The 20,291-nt window shown below is 44.2% G+C and overlaps 1 protein-coding gene across 1 annotated transcript in view; it reads right to left on the bottom strand.

Moving 5' to 3' along the window:
* Positions 1-20,291, bottom strand: part of LOC136671270 (inactive N-acetylated-alpha-linked acidic dipeptidase-like protein 2) — a 271,212-nt gene that overhangs the window by 59,370 nt on the left and 191,551 nt on the right. Inside the window, exon 10 of the mRNA XM_066646922.1 lies at positions 16,440-16,583. Coding sequence (XP_066503019.1) covers positions 16,440-16,583 — 144 coding nt within the window. The remainder of the gene's footprint in view (positions 1-16,439; positions 16,584-20,291) is intronic.

Below are 20,291 nucleotides of genomic sequence, written 5' to 3' on the forward strand. Positions count from 1 at the left end.
AAAGATAAATAATTAATTTTATTATTATTATTCATTCATTATCTGTAACCCTTATCCAGTTCAGGGTCGAGGTGGGTCCAGAGTCTACCTGGAATCATTGGGCTCAAGGCGGGAATACACCCTGGAGGGGGCGCCTGTCCTTCACGGTGTAACACACACACTCACACCTACGGACACTTTTGAGATTGCCAATCCACCTCCCAACGTGTGTTTTTGGACTGTGGGATCACCTGGAGCAAACCCACGCAGACACAGAGAGAACACACCAAACTCCTCACAAACAGTCACCCGGAGGAAACCCACGTGGACACAGGGAGAACACACCACACTCCTCACAGACAGTCACCCGGAGGAAACCCACGCAGACACAGGGAGAACACACCACACTCCTCACAGACAGTCACCCGGAGGAAACCCATGCAGACACAGAGAGAACACACCACACTCCTCACAGACATTCACCTGGAGGAAACCCACGCAGACACAGAGAGAACACACCACACTCCTCACAGACAGTCATCCGGAGGAAACACACGCAGACACAGGGAGAACACACCACACTCCTCACAGACAGTCACCAGGAGGAAACCCACACAGACACAAGGAGAACACACCACACTCCTCACAGACAGTCACCCAGAGGAAACCCACACAGACACAAGGAGAACACACCACACTCCTCACAGACAGTCACCCGGAGGAAACCCACGCAGACACAGGGAGAACACACCACACTCCTCACAGACAGTCACCCGGAGGAAACCCACGCAGACACAGAGAGAACACACCACACTCCTCACAGACATTCACCTGGAGGAAACCCACGCAGACACAGAGAGAACACACCACACTCCTCACAGACAGTCATTCGGAGGAAACCCACACAGACACAAGGAGAACACACCACACTCCTCACAGACAGTCACCCAGAGGAAACCCACACAGACACAAGGAGAACACACCACACTCCTCACAGACAGTCACCCAGAGGAAACCCACACAGACACAAGGAGAACACACCACACTCCTTACAGACAGTCACCCGGAGCGGGAATCGAATCCACAACCTACAGGTCCCTGGAGCTGTGTGACTGCGACACTACCTGCTGCACCACTGTGCCGCCCCTATTATTATTATTATTATTATTATTATTATTATTATTATTATTATTATTATTCCTTTCCTCATTCCTTTGTGTGCAAATACATTGCAGTCCCATTTCCTTTGGTGCTTTGAGCTAAATTTACACAGAAAAACCTGACATTAAATCAAAAGCTGCAGACATGGCTAAAAAATCAGATTTGGGTTTAGTTCTGCGTCAAAATGTTTGATGAAATCTGCTGAACTTAACTAAACTTATTGGTTCCATATATATAAATTATAATATTAATACAGTATTAATTTATCATGTGGTGAGAAATGTGTGTAATGACTAATGGCTCTGAACATGCCTCAGCCACATTTTACATATAAAAAAGTAATAGTTTAATTATTACCAACGCAGGCTCATGAAGAAATAATGAAACACAGGCACATGTCAAAGAAGCATCAGACATTCATCTGTCACCCCCAGTAAAATACCAGAGAGCAGGGAGTGGCTTAGTCTCTGCGCCCACTTTGACACACTCTATGGGCAAATTGTCATGGACATGTAAATCTATTAGGAAATAAAGTGTATGAATAGACAGTTTGTTACACATCACATTTGAGCTGATCACACAAGTCTTTCAACTGCTGCTAATTACACATCACTAAACTGTTTAATAAATTTGATAGAAAACAGTAACTGCAAATTTGAGCCAAAACGTGCCCCTGTTTCCATCCTGTTCCCTTTTTTGGCTCATGTACATCTCTGCAAGTTTGGACACATAAGCACTGACAAGCCACCTCCTCAGTCAAATGACTTCATGCTGAGCATTTTCACCATCAATGTTATCAATTTAATTGATTCATTTTTGTACCTCTGCGATAAGCTCATGCATTCTAACAGCCAATCCCCATCGCACATCTGCAGCTGCACAAACACCCAGCGAAACTGCTCCAATTTAATCTCCAGACAAACAAACGGCCTGTTACTGCTGGAGCGGCCAATCCCCAGCCAAATCTGCAACAAGCAATTAAAATCCTACAGCCCGACATTACCGTTTAGAGTCTTCATAAAACATGTGCTTTGTAATATTGAGCATTGCTCAGCAAAAAGGACACAACATTTTACTCATTTATCAATCTTAAGACATTATGCAGGGTTTAAATAGAGGCTGTAAACAGGGCGCTTTCACTAATTCCAGTATAATACTGTAAACAGGCTGCATGCCTGATCCCTCATGGCCAATAATCTTAAAAATGAGGATGCCAAAATGGTGCTTTCATAACATTTTTAAGGAAAAAATTAATCTTGGCTTGGACATATTCTTCTAAAAAGAATGCACATATAAAGGCTAAAATTGGCAACTGTTTTTGGTCAGGTCACTATGACAATAGGTGCTTGATGAAATAAGCTTAAGGATGTTAATGTAGGTTTCCATCGGTTGTCATAGAGGGATTATCCAGGTGTATAATGTGGTTTTATAAATAGGTTCAAACAATCTTTAAGAAACCAAAAATACCAAAATTACCCAACACTGTATCAGTATTTCTGTGAGGAGTTGGTGTGTTCTCCCTGTGTCTGCGTGGGTTTCCTCCGGGTGCTCCGGTTTCCTCCCACAGTCCAAAAACACACGTTGGTAGGTGGATTGGTGACTCAAAAGTGTCCGTAGGTGTGAGTGTGTGAGTGAATGTGTGTGTCTGTGTTGCCCTGTGAAGGACTGGCGCCCCCTGCAGGGTGTATTCCCGCCTTGTGCCCAATGATTCCAGGTAGGCTCTGGACCCACCGCGACCCTGAATTGGATAGGCGGTTACAGATAATGAATGAATGAATCAATGTATCTGTATTTTGATGGTGCGTGTTTCAAGAACGCGAAGTCGGACTGACGGAGGCGGACGCACACGCTACAACACAGACGTTTATTTAAACACAATAACAAAACCAACACAAACAGACTTGAGGGCAAACACGAATCGAGGAACAGATGAGGCAGACAAGAACATGAGACGTGACGAGAAACAACATGCCTAGGAATGAGAACGAGAAGCATGACTAGGAACGAGAAGCATGAAACAACACGACTGGAGATAGGAACGAAACAATACAAATGACCTATCCAAGGAAATGACACAAGGGAACTGACGAGACACACCTGAAATAGCGAGATAACGAGGATGACGGACAAGGAGGCGGAACAAAGGCGGGACTAGGGCGGAGACATGGACACTAACAAACAGAGCCATGTGCTGAGAGAGCACATGGCAGGGAAAACACATGACGGGACGAGGGCGTGACAGCATGTAATAAAAGGCCTGGTCTTTCAGGTCTTTCAAATGCATCTACACTTTCAATTCCAAAAATATCCCTTTAAAGAACCAAACCATTCTAAAGGGAATCAAAATTGATTCTTCAATGGCATTGTTCCAAGAGCACTCCTGGCAGCCTTTATTTTCAAAAGGGAGTCATTCCTAGTTGGCTGTAAAGTGCCAGAAGCACATGTAATAGACAGTGTTGGGGCAGATAGCTGGAGCTAAGCTGTGTTTAACTTGATTGTGCCCTCTGCCAAGGATCTGCAGCAGGAGAATGACTTAGACTAGAGCTGGTGACTGAATTCCCCAGCTTTTTTGTAGTGTATTCTCTGAAAGTGGAAGAAACAAATGAGTAGAGCAATTAACACACACATAAAACATATTAGTGTTGGTGAAGCTAGAGGGAGTGGGGTGCCAGTGCTCTCTGTGTGTGTGTGTGTGTGTGTGTGGTTGGAGAGATCCAAGCAGCCAGTTGGAGCTGCTGGTGCTGTTGGCGGATAGTGGCAGCATGGCGAAATAATCACGGTCTCGCTGTCACGGCGAGCGGGACACACACTGTTTATGTAAGCTGGAAAATGAGGCTTTGAATGGAGTAATCAGCATGAGGCTATATATCAGACTGCTCCAAAAAGTCTGGCTTTGAAGCCCGGGACAGCTCGCTCCGAGCTGTTTAGCTCAACATCATCTCCCAGCAACCAGAACTAATGCTCTATTGTTGGCAACAAGCACTATGAATATTCATCCACAATGAGAGAGCAATAAGCAGAGGTGCTGAGCAGTGCGGAGGGCGGAGGGAGGACAGGCGAGCGGAGGGATCAGCTGTCACATCACACACCTATCGCTAATTTCATCAACCACACACCTCAAAGCCTCCAAAATGCTGAATATTGAGAAGAAATGATCTCTTAAAGCCATTCAGAGGCAAAGGGAAACTTCCTGTCTAACACTGCAACACTCTCAGACAGCTTTGGCAGTTTTAAGATCAGCAGGGTGATATCAGCACCACCCTCATGTATTTCATTTCTTTCACTGTGCACCCTTCTAATATTGTTTGCTGTGATTTATGCATCAAAAATAGGCATTCATTTATTAATTACTATTTTCACAACTGGGGGGGCACGGCTAGCGTCCTATCACACGTTTCCAGGGTCCTGGTGGTTGTGGGTTCGAGTTCTGGGTGACTGTCTGTGAGGAGTGTAATGTGTTCTCCCTGTGTCTACGTGGGTTTCCTCCTGGTGACAGTCTGTGAGGAGTGTGGTGTGTTATCCCTGTGTCTGCGTGGGTTTCCTCCGGGTGACTGTCTGTGAGGAGTGTGGTGTGTTATCCCTGTGTCTGCGTGGGTTTCCTCTGGGTGACAGTCTGTGAGGAGTGTGGTGTATTCTCTCTGTGTCTGCGTGGGTTTCCTCCGGGTGACAGTCTGTGAGGAGTGTGGTGTGTTATCCCTGTGTCTGCGTGGGTTTCCTCCGGGTGACAGTCTGTGAGGAGTGTGGTGTGTTCTCCCTGTGTCTGCATGGGTTTCCTCTGGGTGACAGTCTGTGAGGAGTGTGGTGTGTTATCCCTGTGTCTGCGTGGGTTTCCTCCGGGTGACAGTCTGTCAGGTGTGTTGTGTGTTATCCCTGTGTCTGCGTGGGTTTCCTCCGGGTGACAGTCTGTGAGGTGTGTGGTGTGTTATCCCTGTGTCTGCGTGGGTTTCCTCCGTGTGACAGTCTGTCAGGTGTGTTGTGTGTTATCCCTGTGTCTGCGTGGATTTCCTCCAGGTGACTGTCTGTGAGGAGTGTGGTGTGTTCTCCCTGTGTCTGTGTGGGTTTCCTCCGTGTGACAGTCTGTCAGGTGTGTGGTGTGTTATCCCTGTGTCTGCGTGGGGTTCCTCCGGGTGACAGTCTGTGAGGTGTGTGGTGTGTTATCCCTGTGTCTGCGTGGGTTTCCTCCGGGTGCTCTGGTTTCCTCCCATGGTCCAATAAACACACATTGGTAGGTGGATTGATGACTCAGTAGTGTTCATAAGTGTGAGTGTGTGAGTGAATGTGTGATTATGTGGTGCCCCCTCCAGGGTGTGCTCCCCCCATTCCCCGGTGCCCTGTGGTGCGCCAAGAGAAACGTTTAGACACCTGAGTTTTAAAGTCTCTCTACAATCACACAGTGTAATGACCAACGAAACCAAGCTGATGTCTGTTGTGCCTTTAGAGCTGAGTGTGATAGATTCAGACGTTCTGGAAGATTTTTTTTATTAGCTCAGTCAGGTACCCGAGAGGAAGCTAAATCATGCAGGATGGAGGATAGTGGATAGACTAATACTGATTTAAACGCTATAGATGGGTCTGTTCTAGCCAGGCCTGGTGAGTTAAAGTGAGCAATTAGGGAGAGATGCTGAGATGAGTTGAGTTAACGATCTCTCTGAATTCGCCTCTAATCTACACTCAGCGCCCTGCATCTGATCAATCAGCTAGAAGCCATGGGGGAATTGAGGCAGGCGGTCATTCTGTCTGATATTTTAGACACAGGCAGGGGAGACCCTGATCAATTATGACAGCGAAACCTGTGTGTTTCAGTTTTAACCTATAAAGGCAGGGCTAGTTGAAAGAGAGAGAGCTGTGCTCAGTGGAACAGGACATGACAAGACATCTCTATATTGAAAAATCTGTCAACAAATGAATTTATTTATGCTTTATGCTGACCACTGATGCCCTGCCCGTGGTCCAATTCAGCAAAATCAATTTCTTACAAAATATGGGATACATTTCTGTGAGGATTTGATGACATTCAACCACAAGAGCATTAATAAGGTCAAGTACTGATGTTGGATGATTAGTTCTGGATTGCATACAGCACTCATACAGGGCTCTGTCACTCCAGAGAATGCTGCTCCACAAGCCAGTGCTGATGCCTTTGCAAACCTTAGGCTCATATGTTATTCCAGAGTATCCCATTTATAGAGGTGTCCATAAAAATTGCATTATAACAGACATCCTCCTTGGTAGTGCTACACCGTATATGTGAGGTGAACTCAGACGGTGAACTCAAGAGTTAATCCAGGAGTTTCTGGGAGGCACAAAACCAAATGAGAGGTCCATTTGGGACAGCAATCCTCCGGGTCATCCCAACCCTGTGGATTTCAAAGACAAACATGCCAAAGCGATTAGCATCCAGCCGCTAGCTGTTTTCCGCTCAGCAGAGGTGAAGAGGTTGATTGTCAAAAACTCTACCTCAGCTTTCTGTCTTTGAGCAGATTCTACTCTGTTTGGTTATGGACTGAGAGAGCTGTGGTCAGAAGGGAGGGGGGAAATCCATGCTGCAGTATTGATATTTCTGATCCCAACAGTTCCTTTTGAGACTGGATTACCACAAGAGAGAAAATATATATGTGATTTTTGCTTTTCCCCTTTCTCAACCAGCAATCTAACATTTGGTCAATGTCAACATTTCGGACAATTCCTTCTGAGAATTAAAACTGACCTGAATACGTCGATACACCTGCCGTTTTATTGGCAAGCAATATGAATATTTTACCAGTATGGAAGTGTTCATTCTCCTAATCTTGAGGCAAAGAACCTAAAAGAAATAGTGGATAACGTGTCCTTGCTTTAACCAGTTATCTAATAATGTATGTTCTATTGTATTGCTCACCGGTGATTGCACACCAATTGAAGCTGTTTGACTCCATAACTCCATAAACATAAGTCTGATTTTTGGCAGTTTATTTCATGCTACTGCAAAAGATTTGAAATGTGCTACATTTCTACCAAGTGTTTGGGTTTTTCGCTGTAGAAATCTCAAGGATATACCTTTTCATGTGCACAAGAACTAACAGTACTGGTATCAGGACACCAACCTTGGTATTTCTTGGCATTGTGTCTCAGACACAAACAGAAATTCAATGATATTACTGCACTACTTTCCCAAGAGATCAGCTGGTCTTCAGGCCCAGACTCTAAGATTGCTGTAACTCTTTCATGAGTTCCACCTCGACGTTCATTGTGGCAAACATATGTTTGTAATTAATAAGCCTGAGCTTTAGAAATTTAATGTGAGCTCCAATTCAGTAGATGGCATTATGGGAGATTAGTGAGCATTAATGCAGGAGCTAATAAAGTAAATAAACAAATCAGAATTCAGCATTCATTACTGTGAAGTGAAGAACCAAAGCAAGCCCCCAAGCAATGTATTAGTTTGGAATATTTTGAGGCAAATGCATTATAAATGCATTTCAAATGCTAAGAGCCAGAGCTTCTGAGTAGTTCGTGAGTTTATCAACATAAAACTAAATAAATGTTGACTATTTCAAGCAGTCAGTAGAATACATTCATGTCATCTGTGAGATGCTCTTTTCCAGAGGGGAGGCTTATGCAGTGTTTCGTGGAATTGGGTGGTGTATTTGAGGAACTGAATGCCAGTCTGTCACATAGAGAACAATAGGGTTAACCTCGGTGTTATACACTGTAAAAATTGCTGTAAATTTACAGCAAGTCTGCTACAGTATTTTATTGTATTACTCAATTACAGTAATATGCTGTAAATTTGAAATACAGTAGTGTTCCTGTAAAAATACGGTAAATGGCTGGGAACTCTGCTGCCAGTATTTTACTGTAAATCACAGTATTTACAGTAAATTATTGTATTAATCAATTACAGTAATATGCTGTAAATTTGAAACACAGTAGTGTTACTGTAAAAATACGGTAAATGCCAGTATTTTACTGTCAAATTTACAAGAAATTGTTTAAAGTGTACCTAACCTAATGACAAATAATATACATTCTGCATTAAATCAATTTTAGAAAGAATGCTACTTGAGTCCGTGAAATTTCAGCTACATTTAAGCCAGTCCTATTCTTGACACTGTGAGATAGTGGAAATCCAACCTGGTACCGGGTACTAAACACCAAGTAGAGTCGAGTAGAGTAGGTACCATGCAGTGGACAAGCACCACACTGCGAGTGGACTTAAACATGCCCACAAGAGGCAAACATGAACAACTTGCTTCCACAAGAGTGAACTTAGGGTTTGAACTCTCTAAGACACTCATAAACCCTTCTTAAATGTTTTAGCACTAAAGAGCTTCGCCTCTCTTTGTGGCTAAGACTTCCACTATCTCATTTCACCCTTAAACATTATTTTACGTATTACAGTCAAGGAGTAATGTTTAAATACAATTTTAAATAAACCGAGGTTCCATTAAAGATGTGTTGTATTAATATTAGACCAGATTGTGCTACTCTTCCTCAGGTTCTGAACATATATCCAGCCTTGAATAACGTTTGAAGCTGCGTTTGTACGCCAGTAGTTTCCAGTGTTCTGCTCTTTTAAGAGTGTCTTCAAAGGGTAGAGGTTAATCTTTGATTGGATTCCCCCTGTGTATTCCTCATTTCCCCACTGGAACACTGTTTTGCTCACTGCACATGGGCCCAATTTACAGCAGGAGACAAACGAAACAAATATGTTTTCAGATGAGAGGATTTTCAATCTCATGGAAAGAGCTGCATCTACTTGACAGTCCTCTGAGACACATGCCTCATAAAACAAGGGATGAAACAAAGGCCAGGAGAGTTCATTGCTGCCTACGTGCGGTCAGGCATGCAGTGGACAGGCTTGTTTTGTCACACTGTAACAGCTGAGGACTCACTGAGAGTTTGAAAAAAAAAAAAAACCCTCAAGAATAGACATGTGGCATCTGCGTTGTGATCTATTAGACATGGCCTTTGGTGAAGGGAAGAATAGAACAGCTCTTTCTAAGAAAACAGGTTCTTTTCCACGGCTCTTCAATTAAACATTAAACTCTCAGCACAAGCAGCCTTCGTCAATTTCAGAGCGAACTGCCTGTGACCTTCATTTGGCTCTGACTTATGAAATAACATACATATTTTAATAACTATAAACGGATACACTGCTTTTTTTTCTCATGTTAAAAACACACAGGTCCTTATAACAGAAGTGGCTTGTTCAATTAAAATATATTCTAGACGCCCACTAGTGAAAATCAAATTTTAACCATGGTAACGTGTCCATGTGATGTTTATACACTAGACGTCGTATTATAATTTAAATAAGCAGACTGAGATTCCATTCATTCATTTTCTGTATCCATTTCGTCCAGGTTAGGGTTGCTGTGTGTCTGGAGCTAACACGGAACCACTGGACACACACTGGACAGGGCGTCATGGACTATGTCATGAGCTGTGACTTCGATGGTGACATCTCAGCCACCTCAAAAGAATAGGGCTGTGTAATCTGAAGAAGTCCACATGTAGTATACAGCTAAGAAAGGGGCGAAGTGGGTGCAGGAGAGGAACTGTCAGCCTGGAGGTGCTCCAGAGTCTCGCAGTGCAGCGGAGGGATAGGGAGCAGATGGGAAAGCGTGGGAGAACTGACTTGAAAGGTAAGGACTTTGTTCAAAGTTGGTGACGGCTTTGGTTTTATGACATTCTTGGAACTTTACTTTTTTGAGATTTATATCTAAGCCACTATTAAGGGCTTAAATTTTTGTTTTTTCTAAGAAGTGACTTCTATAGCTGTAATTCTAAGAAGAGATGAGTTCTAGAGGCTTTGCTTAATGACTGGAGAGGGATATTACAGTACAATATTGAGCTACTGCTATGTACTATGATATATGTTTTATATATTACATATATATTTATATGTGTGTATTTTTTGTTTTTGCTCCTGAGGCTCCCCCTAGTGTGCTTCATTTTCACAGCACTGTACTGAAATCAATGGGGAAGGCAAAGGAGATGGTTTCTTACCCTCCTCTAAAAGTTACCTAGTGCAGTTTCTGCAGTGTTAAACCCAGAGTGGCAAAAAGAGAAGCTCTATTCTCCTTATTACAGGTCAGTGGAGCATCACAATGACTTTGAAGTTGCAGTTTTAGGGTAATAATATTACCTAATGTTCCTTTAAGTCCTTTTATTGTTATTTTTCATTATTGGATTCTGTCAGAATTGGTGTGTTTTAGCTGCAAATATATATATATATACAGGAGGTCCTCGGGTTACGTCAGTCCAGAGTTACGACGTTTTGTGGTTACGACACATCTCCCATTTACGTATGAAGCCTTGTTTCGACTTAAGTGGTTTTGCGTCGTAAACGTCGTAACGCGAACTCCGTGTGTGGTGTGCGCGGCCGAAGAATACACGGTTACGCGGCTCGGGACTGAGGAGGATAGGTGTTAGGATAGGATCAGTGCTTACGGTATGTTATTTACGTACAGAATGTACGTATGTTCCGACTTACACCAAAAATCGGTTTACGACTTTTTTGTTTGTTACGACTACGATTTACGTAGAAACGGATCAACATCATAAGTCGTGTAATGTTTAGTCTCTTACAATTGGTTTGAAATCAAATAAAAACCTGTATTTTAGATGCTGCTCTGATTAAATAAGAAGCTATTTTCTGAACCCTGAATCTGTTCAAAATCTGGCTGTCAGCAGTGATACAAAATATCACCCCACACCTTAGCATACAACACCTGTATATTTCACACCTTCATCAGAAAACTCCCACAACATGGGGTCACTTTGATGTGTGAGAGCCAGATGGCAGGATTTAGCTGTTTCTCTTTTTTATTTTTTGTGATGGTCCTTGCTCAGCTGTCAGTTCAGAGCAGCAGAGAAGTGCAATGATCCACTGTGCAGCGCCAAGGCTTCCTGTTCCTGTGGAGCTCTGGCTTCCAGCTGCAGCGAGTGGTTAGAGCTAATTTGATTAGGTTTATATACACCAGAGGAGCATCTCTGACCTCAAAACCTCAACACATCACCAGTTTGTGGCCAGAAAACCCCAGCTTTTCCAGGATAACTTTGAACGAGAGATGGATGCTTGAGGGTTGCTGATGACAGACCTCAGAACAGTTGGGCACCTGTTTAAGTTGATGATTAGCTCTGACCCAGAGTTCGAAGGCTATACTCTAAGACGGTGGGTTGCCATCTGTTGAGGGGGAAGAGATTTTCGCAGAAGTTGCCGCTTGCAAAGGAAGTGCTCCCACATCTGACATAATGCATTAGACTGGAGCATGTCATGCAATAAACAAGCAGGAGCTGCAGCAACACGACGTCCAAAAAATGTATGGATATTCCCCTAAACCAGAGGCAATTGCTCTAAGACTGCAAGCTCAGCTTCCCCTAAAATGTCAAAAAATAACTGATCAAATATATACTGTTGTGTGCACGTGTCATTGAATAAATATACACTACAACTTTTGTTCAGAATCAGCTTCTTATCACTGGTAAAGATGCGGCTTTCCTCTCAATCATTCCCGCAGCTTCACAGTGCTTTAAACAGTGAGGACGCTGAGCATCCACAGAGTTCAATAGCGAAGCAGCGAAACGAGACGAGTCATTGGATAAATGCTGGGCTTTGTCCCGCCCATCGGACGCTCAGCGTCTCTGGGGGTCTATGGGGCAGTGGGCTGGCCTCGGCTGGCCCGGACGCTCAGCTTCTGCATGATGATTGGATGATCTGTCTGAGGCTGAATCCCTTTTTGATTGAGAGCGAAATGAGCGAATCAGCGATCCTTTGGTGTAAAGATCCGTGGGAGCACAGGCGGACACACTTCACATTGGCCAAGGCCGTTTAAGCAGCCTACTCTGCTGGCCATTGAGAGGACACTAGTCAAGTCCCTGGAAAAGACGCCTTGTTGGTACGACAGGGTCACAGATCATTTTCTTAAAAAGGAACGGAGGGTAGAATTTACGTATAAATAAACCTACACATTTTATGATGTAGACCGAAATTGAGCTTCCCCTCCTTGAAAGACCAGCATCCGCCCCTGCCCTAAACAGAATGAGCTGCTCTGGAGCAGACACACATGATCCTCTGATCATCACACCCAATGCCAGACCTCGGCTAAAGAGGCATAAACCCTCCCCAGCACTGGGGTTTGGAACACGCACTTACTCCGAAACAGAGGAAAACAAGGCTGCAGTGGAGTAAACACAAACAGCCGTAGTTTGGGTGAATGGTTGAACGTGTTATGTATCGTATGAATCATGAATGCACACTGGCCAAGGATATGATGCTGAGATTTCACAAGGCTCTCACCGATTCACATTCAAACGGCCACGTGCGCGCAGAATCACACTTACACACTTGCCTCCAACACACACAGCCCTTCCGCATCCTAAACTCTCACACCCTCTCCCACACTTCATCCATTGCTCCAGCAACATCACAAAACAAAAAAAAGAAAAAGCATCACAGTAAAACAACAACAACTACAAAAACATGCCAAAAGCCTAGAAGCCAGAGTGTCATTTTGAATCCAGCGACTGAGAGAGGGAAAGGCTCCTGGAGCTGTTTGATGAGGAGAAGAGGAGAGGAGGATAGGAGAGGGGAGAAGGGGAGGGGAGGGGACGAGAGGTTGTTCCCCAACAAACAGCCTCCCTCTGCTCTAATGCGGCCTGATGGGTCGAACGCCAGGAAAAGGTTACTTTCACAGTTTAAGGCACACCAGTATTGTGCTTAGCCAGGCGTGTGTTCTGGATGAGACAGATGCACAAACCAGCACCCAGGAAGTGTCACCATAACACATGAGGAGAGAGAGAGAGAGAGAGAGAGAGAGAGAGAGAGAGATTTAAACATGCCTAGGCCATTAGTTCACCACTTACTCTGTTGCACAGCAAATGGACAAAGGTTTTTCGTACTCCCCTAAAACCCGAAATGCAGTAAAGTAAAGCCCGGTGTACACTTCTCTTCTACAAAATCTCCCTCCGAATCGCTACATCAGCATTCCCCACCGACTGAAACTCGCCGCGGACCGAATCCATTTGCCGTTGATGGTGTTTGCGATAGTAAATAAGTACAACAAAAGATCAGACAGCGATCAGAGCGCACGCACCCGGCTCCGTTCCTTTTGTATTCAAGAGGCAACACAATAAAGTGCGAGCGAGATAAAGGTATCATGCGAACACTGCTTTTTAGATAAAGATCATCTGTGATGGAGCAGTGGTACCCAGAGGGTGCTATCTGTGTATACAGATCAGCTCCGGTGTTTCACACCTACCCACTGCAAAGGAGTAACACAGGCCAACGAGAGTTCATATCATCTCTTTTACTGAATCAAACAGACTGCACTTGTGAGGTGTGTATAAACCATGACGGACACTGCAGAGGAGCAGGAAAGGTGCAGGGGAATATAAGTACATTTCAAACGACCTGTGTCTCCCCTACCACAGAGATCAGAGTTCAGGACCAAACCACCACCCTGTCATTTTGGTCGAATTAACTTAAATGCAATTGTAACTTACACACACTATGTGCCTGAACTCAACACTGCAGCTAATCACGGAACGCCGTATACAGCTTAAACACATCTGTGAAACACGAGGATAAAGCGGGTGCACAGTGAAATAGTGAAGCTTTCACCCTGTTTCTGCAAACAATAAACAAATCACGTGAAACGTGTTTATTCCGTATTTTATTTTTACACTTCGTTTTATAGCTTGCGTATATCTTGTTTATATCTTACTGCTTACTTTTACTGTCTATCTATTTATTGTGAATTCTGCAGCTGTAACAAATGCGGTTTCCCCAGGAGGGATAATAAAAGACTATCTTATCTTATCTTAAGCAATATTTTATACGTTACTGTTGTAACTGCAATCTCCAACAACGACGATTTTTTTGAAGAAGAAAGACAAGGTTTTAAGAAAGTTTTGGCACCTTGGAAAAAAAGTAATAAGAACGTTTAAATAAATAAATAAATAAATATATAAATCTTGTCCTGGAAATGGCCCATAAGTTTAGGCTTTTTTGCCAGTCTCATACATGGCCAGAATGCATCCAATCAGCCCAGTGATTGTTATCTATGGTGTTTGATTGTCTGCTTTCATGTGCAGCGCCTGTTCCTATCATTTACATTGATTAGCTGCCAAAACGGGACTCAAGCTCATTTAAAGCCCATTTTATACCATAAGCAGTGACTCAGGCGCTAACACTGGATGGTGGTGGACATGCTGCTTTTGCCTTTTGCTGTGAGCAGCATGGAAGTAGTTTCTGGCTTCAGCTTCCACTCCTTGTGTAAAGAAGGTTATGAGCTCAGGTTTTAGTTTAGCTAGGGTGACCAGACGTCCCTTTTTTACCCGGACATGTCCTCTTTTTTAGACTTAAAAAAATATCCTGGCGGAATTTCACAAACGTCCATTTTGTTTTTCTAGAGCTTACATAGAACTTCGAGAAGTTTCGTTCACAAACTAGTCCCGCCCTCCCCTACTCCGATTGGTTCGCTTGAGTGAGAAGGAGGCGTGGTGAAGTAGCCTAAAATCTTCTGATTGGACGGTCTGACTGTAGAGCTACCGTTATTGGTCGATAACCTTCTCTGTAAATTTAATTGGTCAGTCTGCACGTCAGTAGTCCTTGTTTACGTCAGGCAAAGCTCATGTACCCACCCTCATCTCGAGCAGCTATGCCGAAAGGAAAATGTAAGTTCTCGGATGAATTAAAAAGAAATTCCCATGTTTTGTGTAGTAAATAAAGGTGTAAAGGACCTAAAAGCACACCTAGGTTCAGCTAAGAATACAACGTCAGCGAGGGGCATGACCTCATCACCCCCCCAAAGACGTGTCCTCTTTTTTACCATCTCAGATCTGGTCACCCTAGTTTATCTGCAGTCGAGCGAGAATTATGATTATGTCCTCCTGAAACAAATGAGACGCCCACTGCCTTACCTTCTCCACAAACAGCCAATGTTGCCTTTTAATTAAAAATCTGAAGGACGAACACCAGTAGAATATGTAACGCTGTGTATCAAACGTGAAGTTGCGCTTTACACGTTAACACCCTTAATAACGTAGTTTTACATCCAAGACGCTCTTCCCCTGCTCTTCCCTTCCTACGGATGAGTGTGACCTCGTTAAGGCTGTCTCCCGTCCCTCACCCCCTCCATGCACGTCTGTACCTGTCATCTCCCACACTCCATCCATCCTTTCCGCATAATTAAACCGTGTTGTCTAGTCAAAGTACCCCATCCCATGCACCTCTTTACTTCCGCGCCATTGCACAGCGTTTTGGGAGGGCACGCTGGCTGGTTTCACGAGCATTACGACCATTCTGTGCCCAGTTAAGGGCCGCCCTAATGGTCTCGATGCAGCTCGGTGCAGCTGGGATATGTTTAAAAAACAACGCTGTGTTGTCTTCAACAGCTTTCAGATGTTTCTGAACGGAACTGACGATGGAGCTCTGAGTGTGTCGTGATGCTGTAATCCTACGTAACATGGTGCAATTTTAAGTAGAGGTTCTTGGAGTTCAGAATAAATAAAGACAGTGGGCGTTAAACGGAGGATACTTTACAGGGAGGAGAGGGGGATGTTGTGTGTGCAGTGGACCAGACTGCTGTCACAAGCTCAGCTCTCAGCAAAGAGGAACATATGGTGTTTCTCAAATATCCAAGCGACTATGAATCACCTTCAGATTATGTGTAGCTTTGTAAAAACAGTCACGATTTCAGCTGTAACAGTGTCTCTGACAAAAACAGGATTCGCTCTTTTCACTCCTAAAACTTTTTTTGCAATAAACCTGGTTAATGGCTGTGAGTAACAGGGGGATAAAACTGGTCCCTGGAGAGCCACGGATGGGAAACACTCTGTTTTTTCTGGGACATAATAATTCGGTTCAGTGTGTATGCGGTCATGTAATGAACGGAGGGTTTTGGACTCTCCTTCAAGCCTTAAAGGCTGTGCAGGACTGAATAACGTAACTGAAAAACAAGGCAGACCAAGATCGTTATAAAGATCTGGAAACTGCAAATGACTAAACTGGGTAAACACCTAATGAAACTCGCTCCATCCAATTCCACACTTTCAGATCACTCCCGGCTGCTGAAGCTGAGACTAGTTTCAAATAAATTAACATTTTGGTCTCGCTCAGGATCAGAAATCGTAATGAGAACTGTGACCTTGACTCCAACGTCTCACGTCTGATTCCAAACCTGATTATTAGCTACTTATGGAACGACTGTTCCTCTGCAAATTGATGGGATGATTTCATTAAAATCCTATCAGAAGAGTGTGTAACCGGACGCTGAGCGAGGGCATGAGTGAACGTGTGTGTTTGTGTTTACCTCTGCGGGATTGGTCGAAGAGGCAAACTCCAACACTGGAACTGCGAGCTGATTGGTGAAGAAGTCCATTACCACTGGGGACTGCAGGGAGCTGATGTTAAGACCTGGGCAGCCTCCAGCTTCAATGCAGTTCTTTAAGTGTTTCTGCGGAAAAAAAAAAAAAAAAAAAAAAAAAAAACAAGGACATAATTAAGAAAAAGACCTCATGAACGAGATGTGCTTGACCACTAACTCTTAAAATGAGTGGGTGTACTGTGTACTATGTACTGTGAGGTGCACCCTTTTTTCACACGTAATCTGTATACCGTCGCTGTCCATTACAAAGAAACATTCACTCATTCATTCATTCATTATCTGTAATTTACTTTTCCTGTTCAGGGTTGCGGTGGGTCCAGAGCCTACCTGGAATCATTGGGCGCAAGGCAGGAATACACCCTGGAGGGGGCGCTAGTCCTTCACAAGGCAACACACACACACACACACACACATTCACTCACGCACTCACACCTACAATTTTTTGAGATGCCAATCCACCTACCAACATGTGTTTTTGGCCTGTGGGAGGAAACCAGAGCACCCGGAGGAAACCCACGCAGACACAGGGAGAACACACCAAACTCCTCACAGACAGTCACCCGGAGGAAACCCACGCAGACACAGGGAGAACACACCACACTCCTCACAGACAGTCACCCGGAGGAAACCCACGCAGACACAGGGAGAACACACCACACTCCTCACAGACAGTCACCCGGAGAAAACCCACGCAGACACAGGGAGAACACACCACACTCCTCACAGACAGTCACCCGGAGGAAACCCACGCAGACACAGGGAGAACACACCACACTCCTCACAGACAGTCACCCGGAGGAAACCCACGCAGACACAGGGAGAACACACCACACTCCTCACAGACAGTCACCCGGAGCGGGAATCGAACCCACAACCTCCAGGTCCCTGGAGCTGTGTGACTGCAACAACTACCTGCTGCACCACCGTGCCGCCCCAAAGAAACATTCCTCTGCAAAATAGTAACTTGGGAGGAACTTTCAATGGAAGACAATTTAAAAGATCTCCTATTGGTCCGTTCATCATGAATTTTTCACACTGTGTGAAGGACAGCTGCTCTGTTCAAATGATGTGGCAAACTAAAAATTGACAAAAATGGAGATCCCTGTTTTTCACTGGAAACTGAAAAAAAAAAAGTCATGACTTTGAGAATGAGAACTGCTCCGGAACAGCTGCAAACACGGGCAAGAGGCTGTTTCTGCAGAAAAGTGAGGACAGACTTTCTATTAATAATGTTAGTTTCAGAAGGAATATTAAATCAGCTGCTGTTTACAAATATCTGGAAATATAGGGTACTTCTAATGGCAGAGATATAAACCAGACGTTGTGTGTGCGCATGACTGGAACACAGCATCATGTTGTGTCACTTTGCAGGAAGAGTGTAGTTCCCTTTCTGATGTAAAAAACACTCTTCCTTCTGTTCTGTTCTCATGGAAACACACATAAAATGTGTTTTCGTGTTTCCACTTTTCCCCCACACTGCAGCCCATTATACAAATCACTGCTAAAGGAGTGCGCTTGCTTCCTATTCGCAGTGGTCCTCAAAGCTGACTACATTTTCAACAATCATCCAATTTACAGCACACAGGGGCAGAGCAGCAGTTTGATACCAGCACCTTAAAGAACCGTTTGATTGATGATCCTTTACAGAAAAAGTTACGGGATCCTCTGCATTACGTTAAAGGCTTTTTCCCAGAACTCTACGTCCAACCCAAGGACCCTTCAGGGCTCTTTGGTTTTAAGTGTGATTGAGTTCTGAGCTACAACAATTAACACATTAATACAAGATTAAAGCGTGTAAACACTTGGAGCATAAAGTGCTCACCCAGTAGAATTCTACAATCGTTTGGCTGTGTGTTTGTGCTGCATTACTGTACACACGGTGCTCTGTGGCTTTAATAGTAATTACAGCACATTTTTAAAGCTTTCACTAAAAACAGCAGCTAAATGTGGAGCTAGCGGCTGTGAGTCACACTCTAGAGTGCTTCATCCGAAGCCATGGGAATATTCCTTATGAATGTTTTAGAGAAGCGAAAAAGTGGTTGCGGTTTAGCCAAGTATTTTTCACTAAAGTCATAAATAAAATTAGAGCTGTGGTCCCTGTTGGTGTGCTACTGCAGCTGAGGACAAGGTAGACCCTCAGTGAGCTTATGATGAGGTAGAGGACAGTAAACTCAGAAGAAGAATATGGAGGGTACAGCAGAAATAGCCAATGGTCATGAATGTGAAACACACTAATAACTAGTAATTAAAAATATCACTTTTTATATAGATACATTTGTACAGGGGTTGGACACCACAATAATTTATCAGTATGGTGTAGGGCCTCCTTTTGCGGCCGATACAGCGTCAGTTCGTCTTGGGAATGACATACACAAGTCCTGCACAGTGGTCAGAGGGATTTGAAGCCATTCTTCTTGCAGGATAGTGGCCAGGTCTCTACGTGATGCTGGTGGAGGAAAACGTTTCCTGACTCGCTCCTCCACAACACCCCAAAGTGGCTCAATAATATTTAGATCTGGTGACTGTGCAGGCCAAGGGAGATGTTCAACTTCACTTTCATGTTCATCAAACCAGTCTTTCACCAGTCTTGCTGTGTGTATTGGTGCATTGTCGTCCTGATACACGGCACCGCCTTCAGGACACAGTGTTTGAACCATTGGATGCACATGGTCTCACTGGTGCAATGTGCAGTTAATGAAGATTGTCCACCAGGCTGCTCCCATTTAGCCATGACACCTCCCACACTACAATGACAGGTGTTTCACTTTCATTGTCCAACCCCTGTAAATAAACCATTATAAATGTTTAATGTAAATGTTCAGTCTTAGATGGCTTTGTATGTTTGTCATTTTCTTTTGCAAACCTCATGTCCCTACTCCTCAGTATTCCTAAGTATTATATACAAAATGGCTGTTTTGTAATGTAATGTAATGTAAGGTGCAGTTATTTGTCATTGTACAACATACAAAATGTGTCTTCCGAATTTAGCAGTGAACACACACACACACACACAGTAGTGCACTAGGGACAGTGAACACAGATGGCAGGCAGCGATCCACAGCGCCCGGGGAGTGTTTGGGGGTTCACTGCCTTGCTCAAGGGCACTTCAGCCATGGATGCTCCTGCTGGTCCTGGGGATCGAACCGGCAACATTCCGGTACCAAGCCTGGCCTCTAACTTTTTACACTGTACTGTATGAGTAATATTAGGGAGAAAAAGACCCCCTAACAAAACATTATATATATATCCTTCTCAACAGTGTGCCATGCCTCATTAAAAGCCATCAGTCTTCAGCCAACACACACACACACACAAACCTAATGAGTTATAAAAATAAAATAACCCTTCAGTAAAACAGTGAAATAACATCTGGTACTCGAAACCTAGACATGTTCAAAATTACGATTTGGACTTAATATGAATTCAAGATGGGCGGCACGGTGGTGCAGCAGGTAAGTGTCGCAGTCACACAGCTCCAGGGGCCTGGAGGTTGTGGGTTCGATTTCCGCTCCGGGTGACTGTCTGTGAGGAGTGTGGTGTGTTCTCCCTGTGTCTGCGTGGGTTTCCTCCGGGTGACTGTCTGTGAGGAGTGTGGTGTGTTCTCCCTGTGTCTGCGTGGGTTTCCTCCGGGTGACTGTCTGTGAGGAGTGTGGTGTGTTCTCCCTGTGTCTGCGTGGGTTTCCTCCGGGTGACTGTCTGTGAGGAGTTGGTGTGTTCTCCCTGTGTCTGCGTGGGTTTCCTCCGGGTGACTGTCTGTGAGGAGTGTGGTGTGTTCTC

The sequence above is a fragment of the Hoplias malabaricus genome, chromosome 16 (assembly GCF_029633855.1).
Source record: "Hoplias malabaricus isolate fHopMal1 chromosome 16, fHopMal1.hap1, whole genome shotgun sequence".
NCBI lineage: Eukaryota > Metazoa > Chordata > Actinopteri > Characiformes > Erythrinidae > Hoplias > Hoplias malabaricus.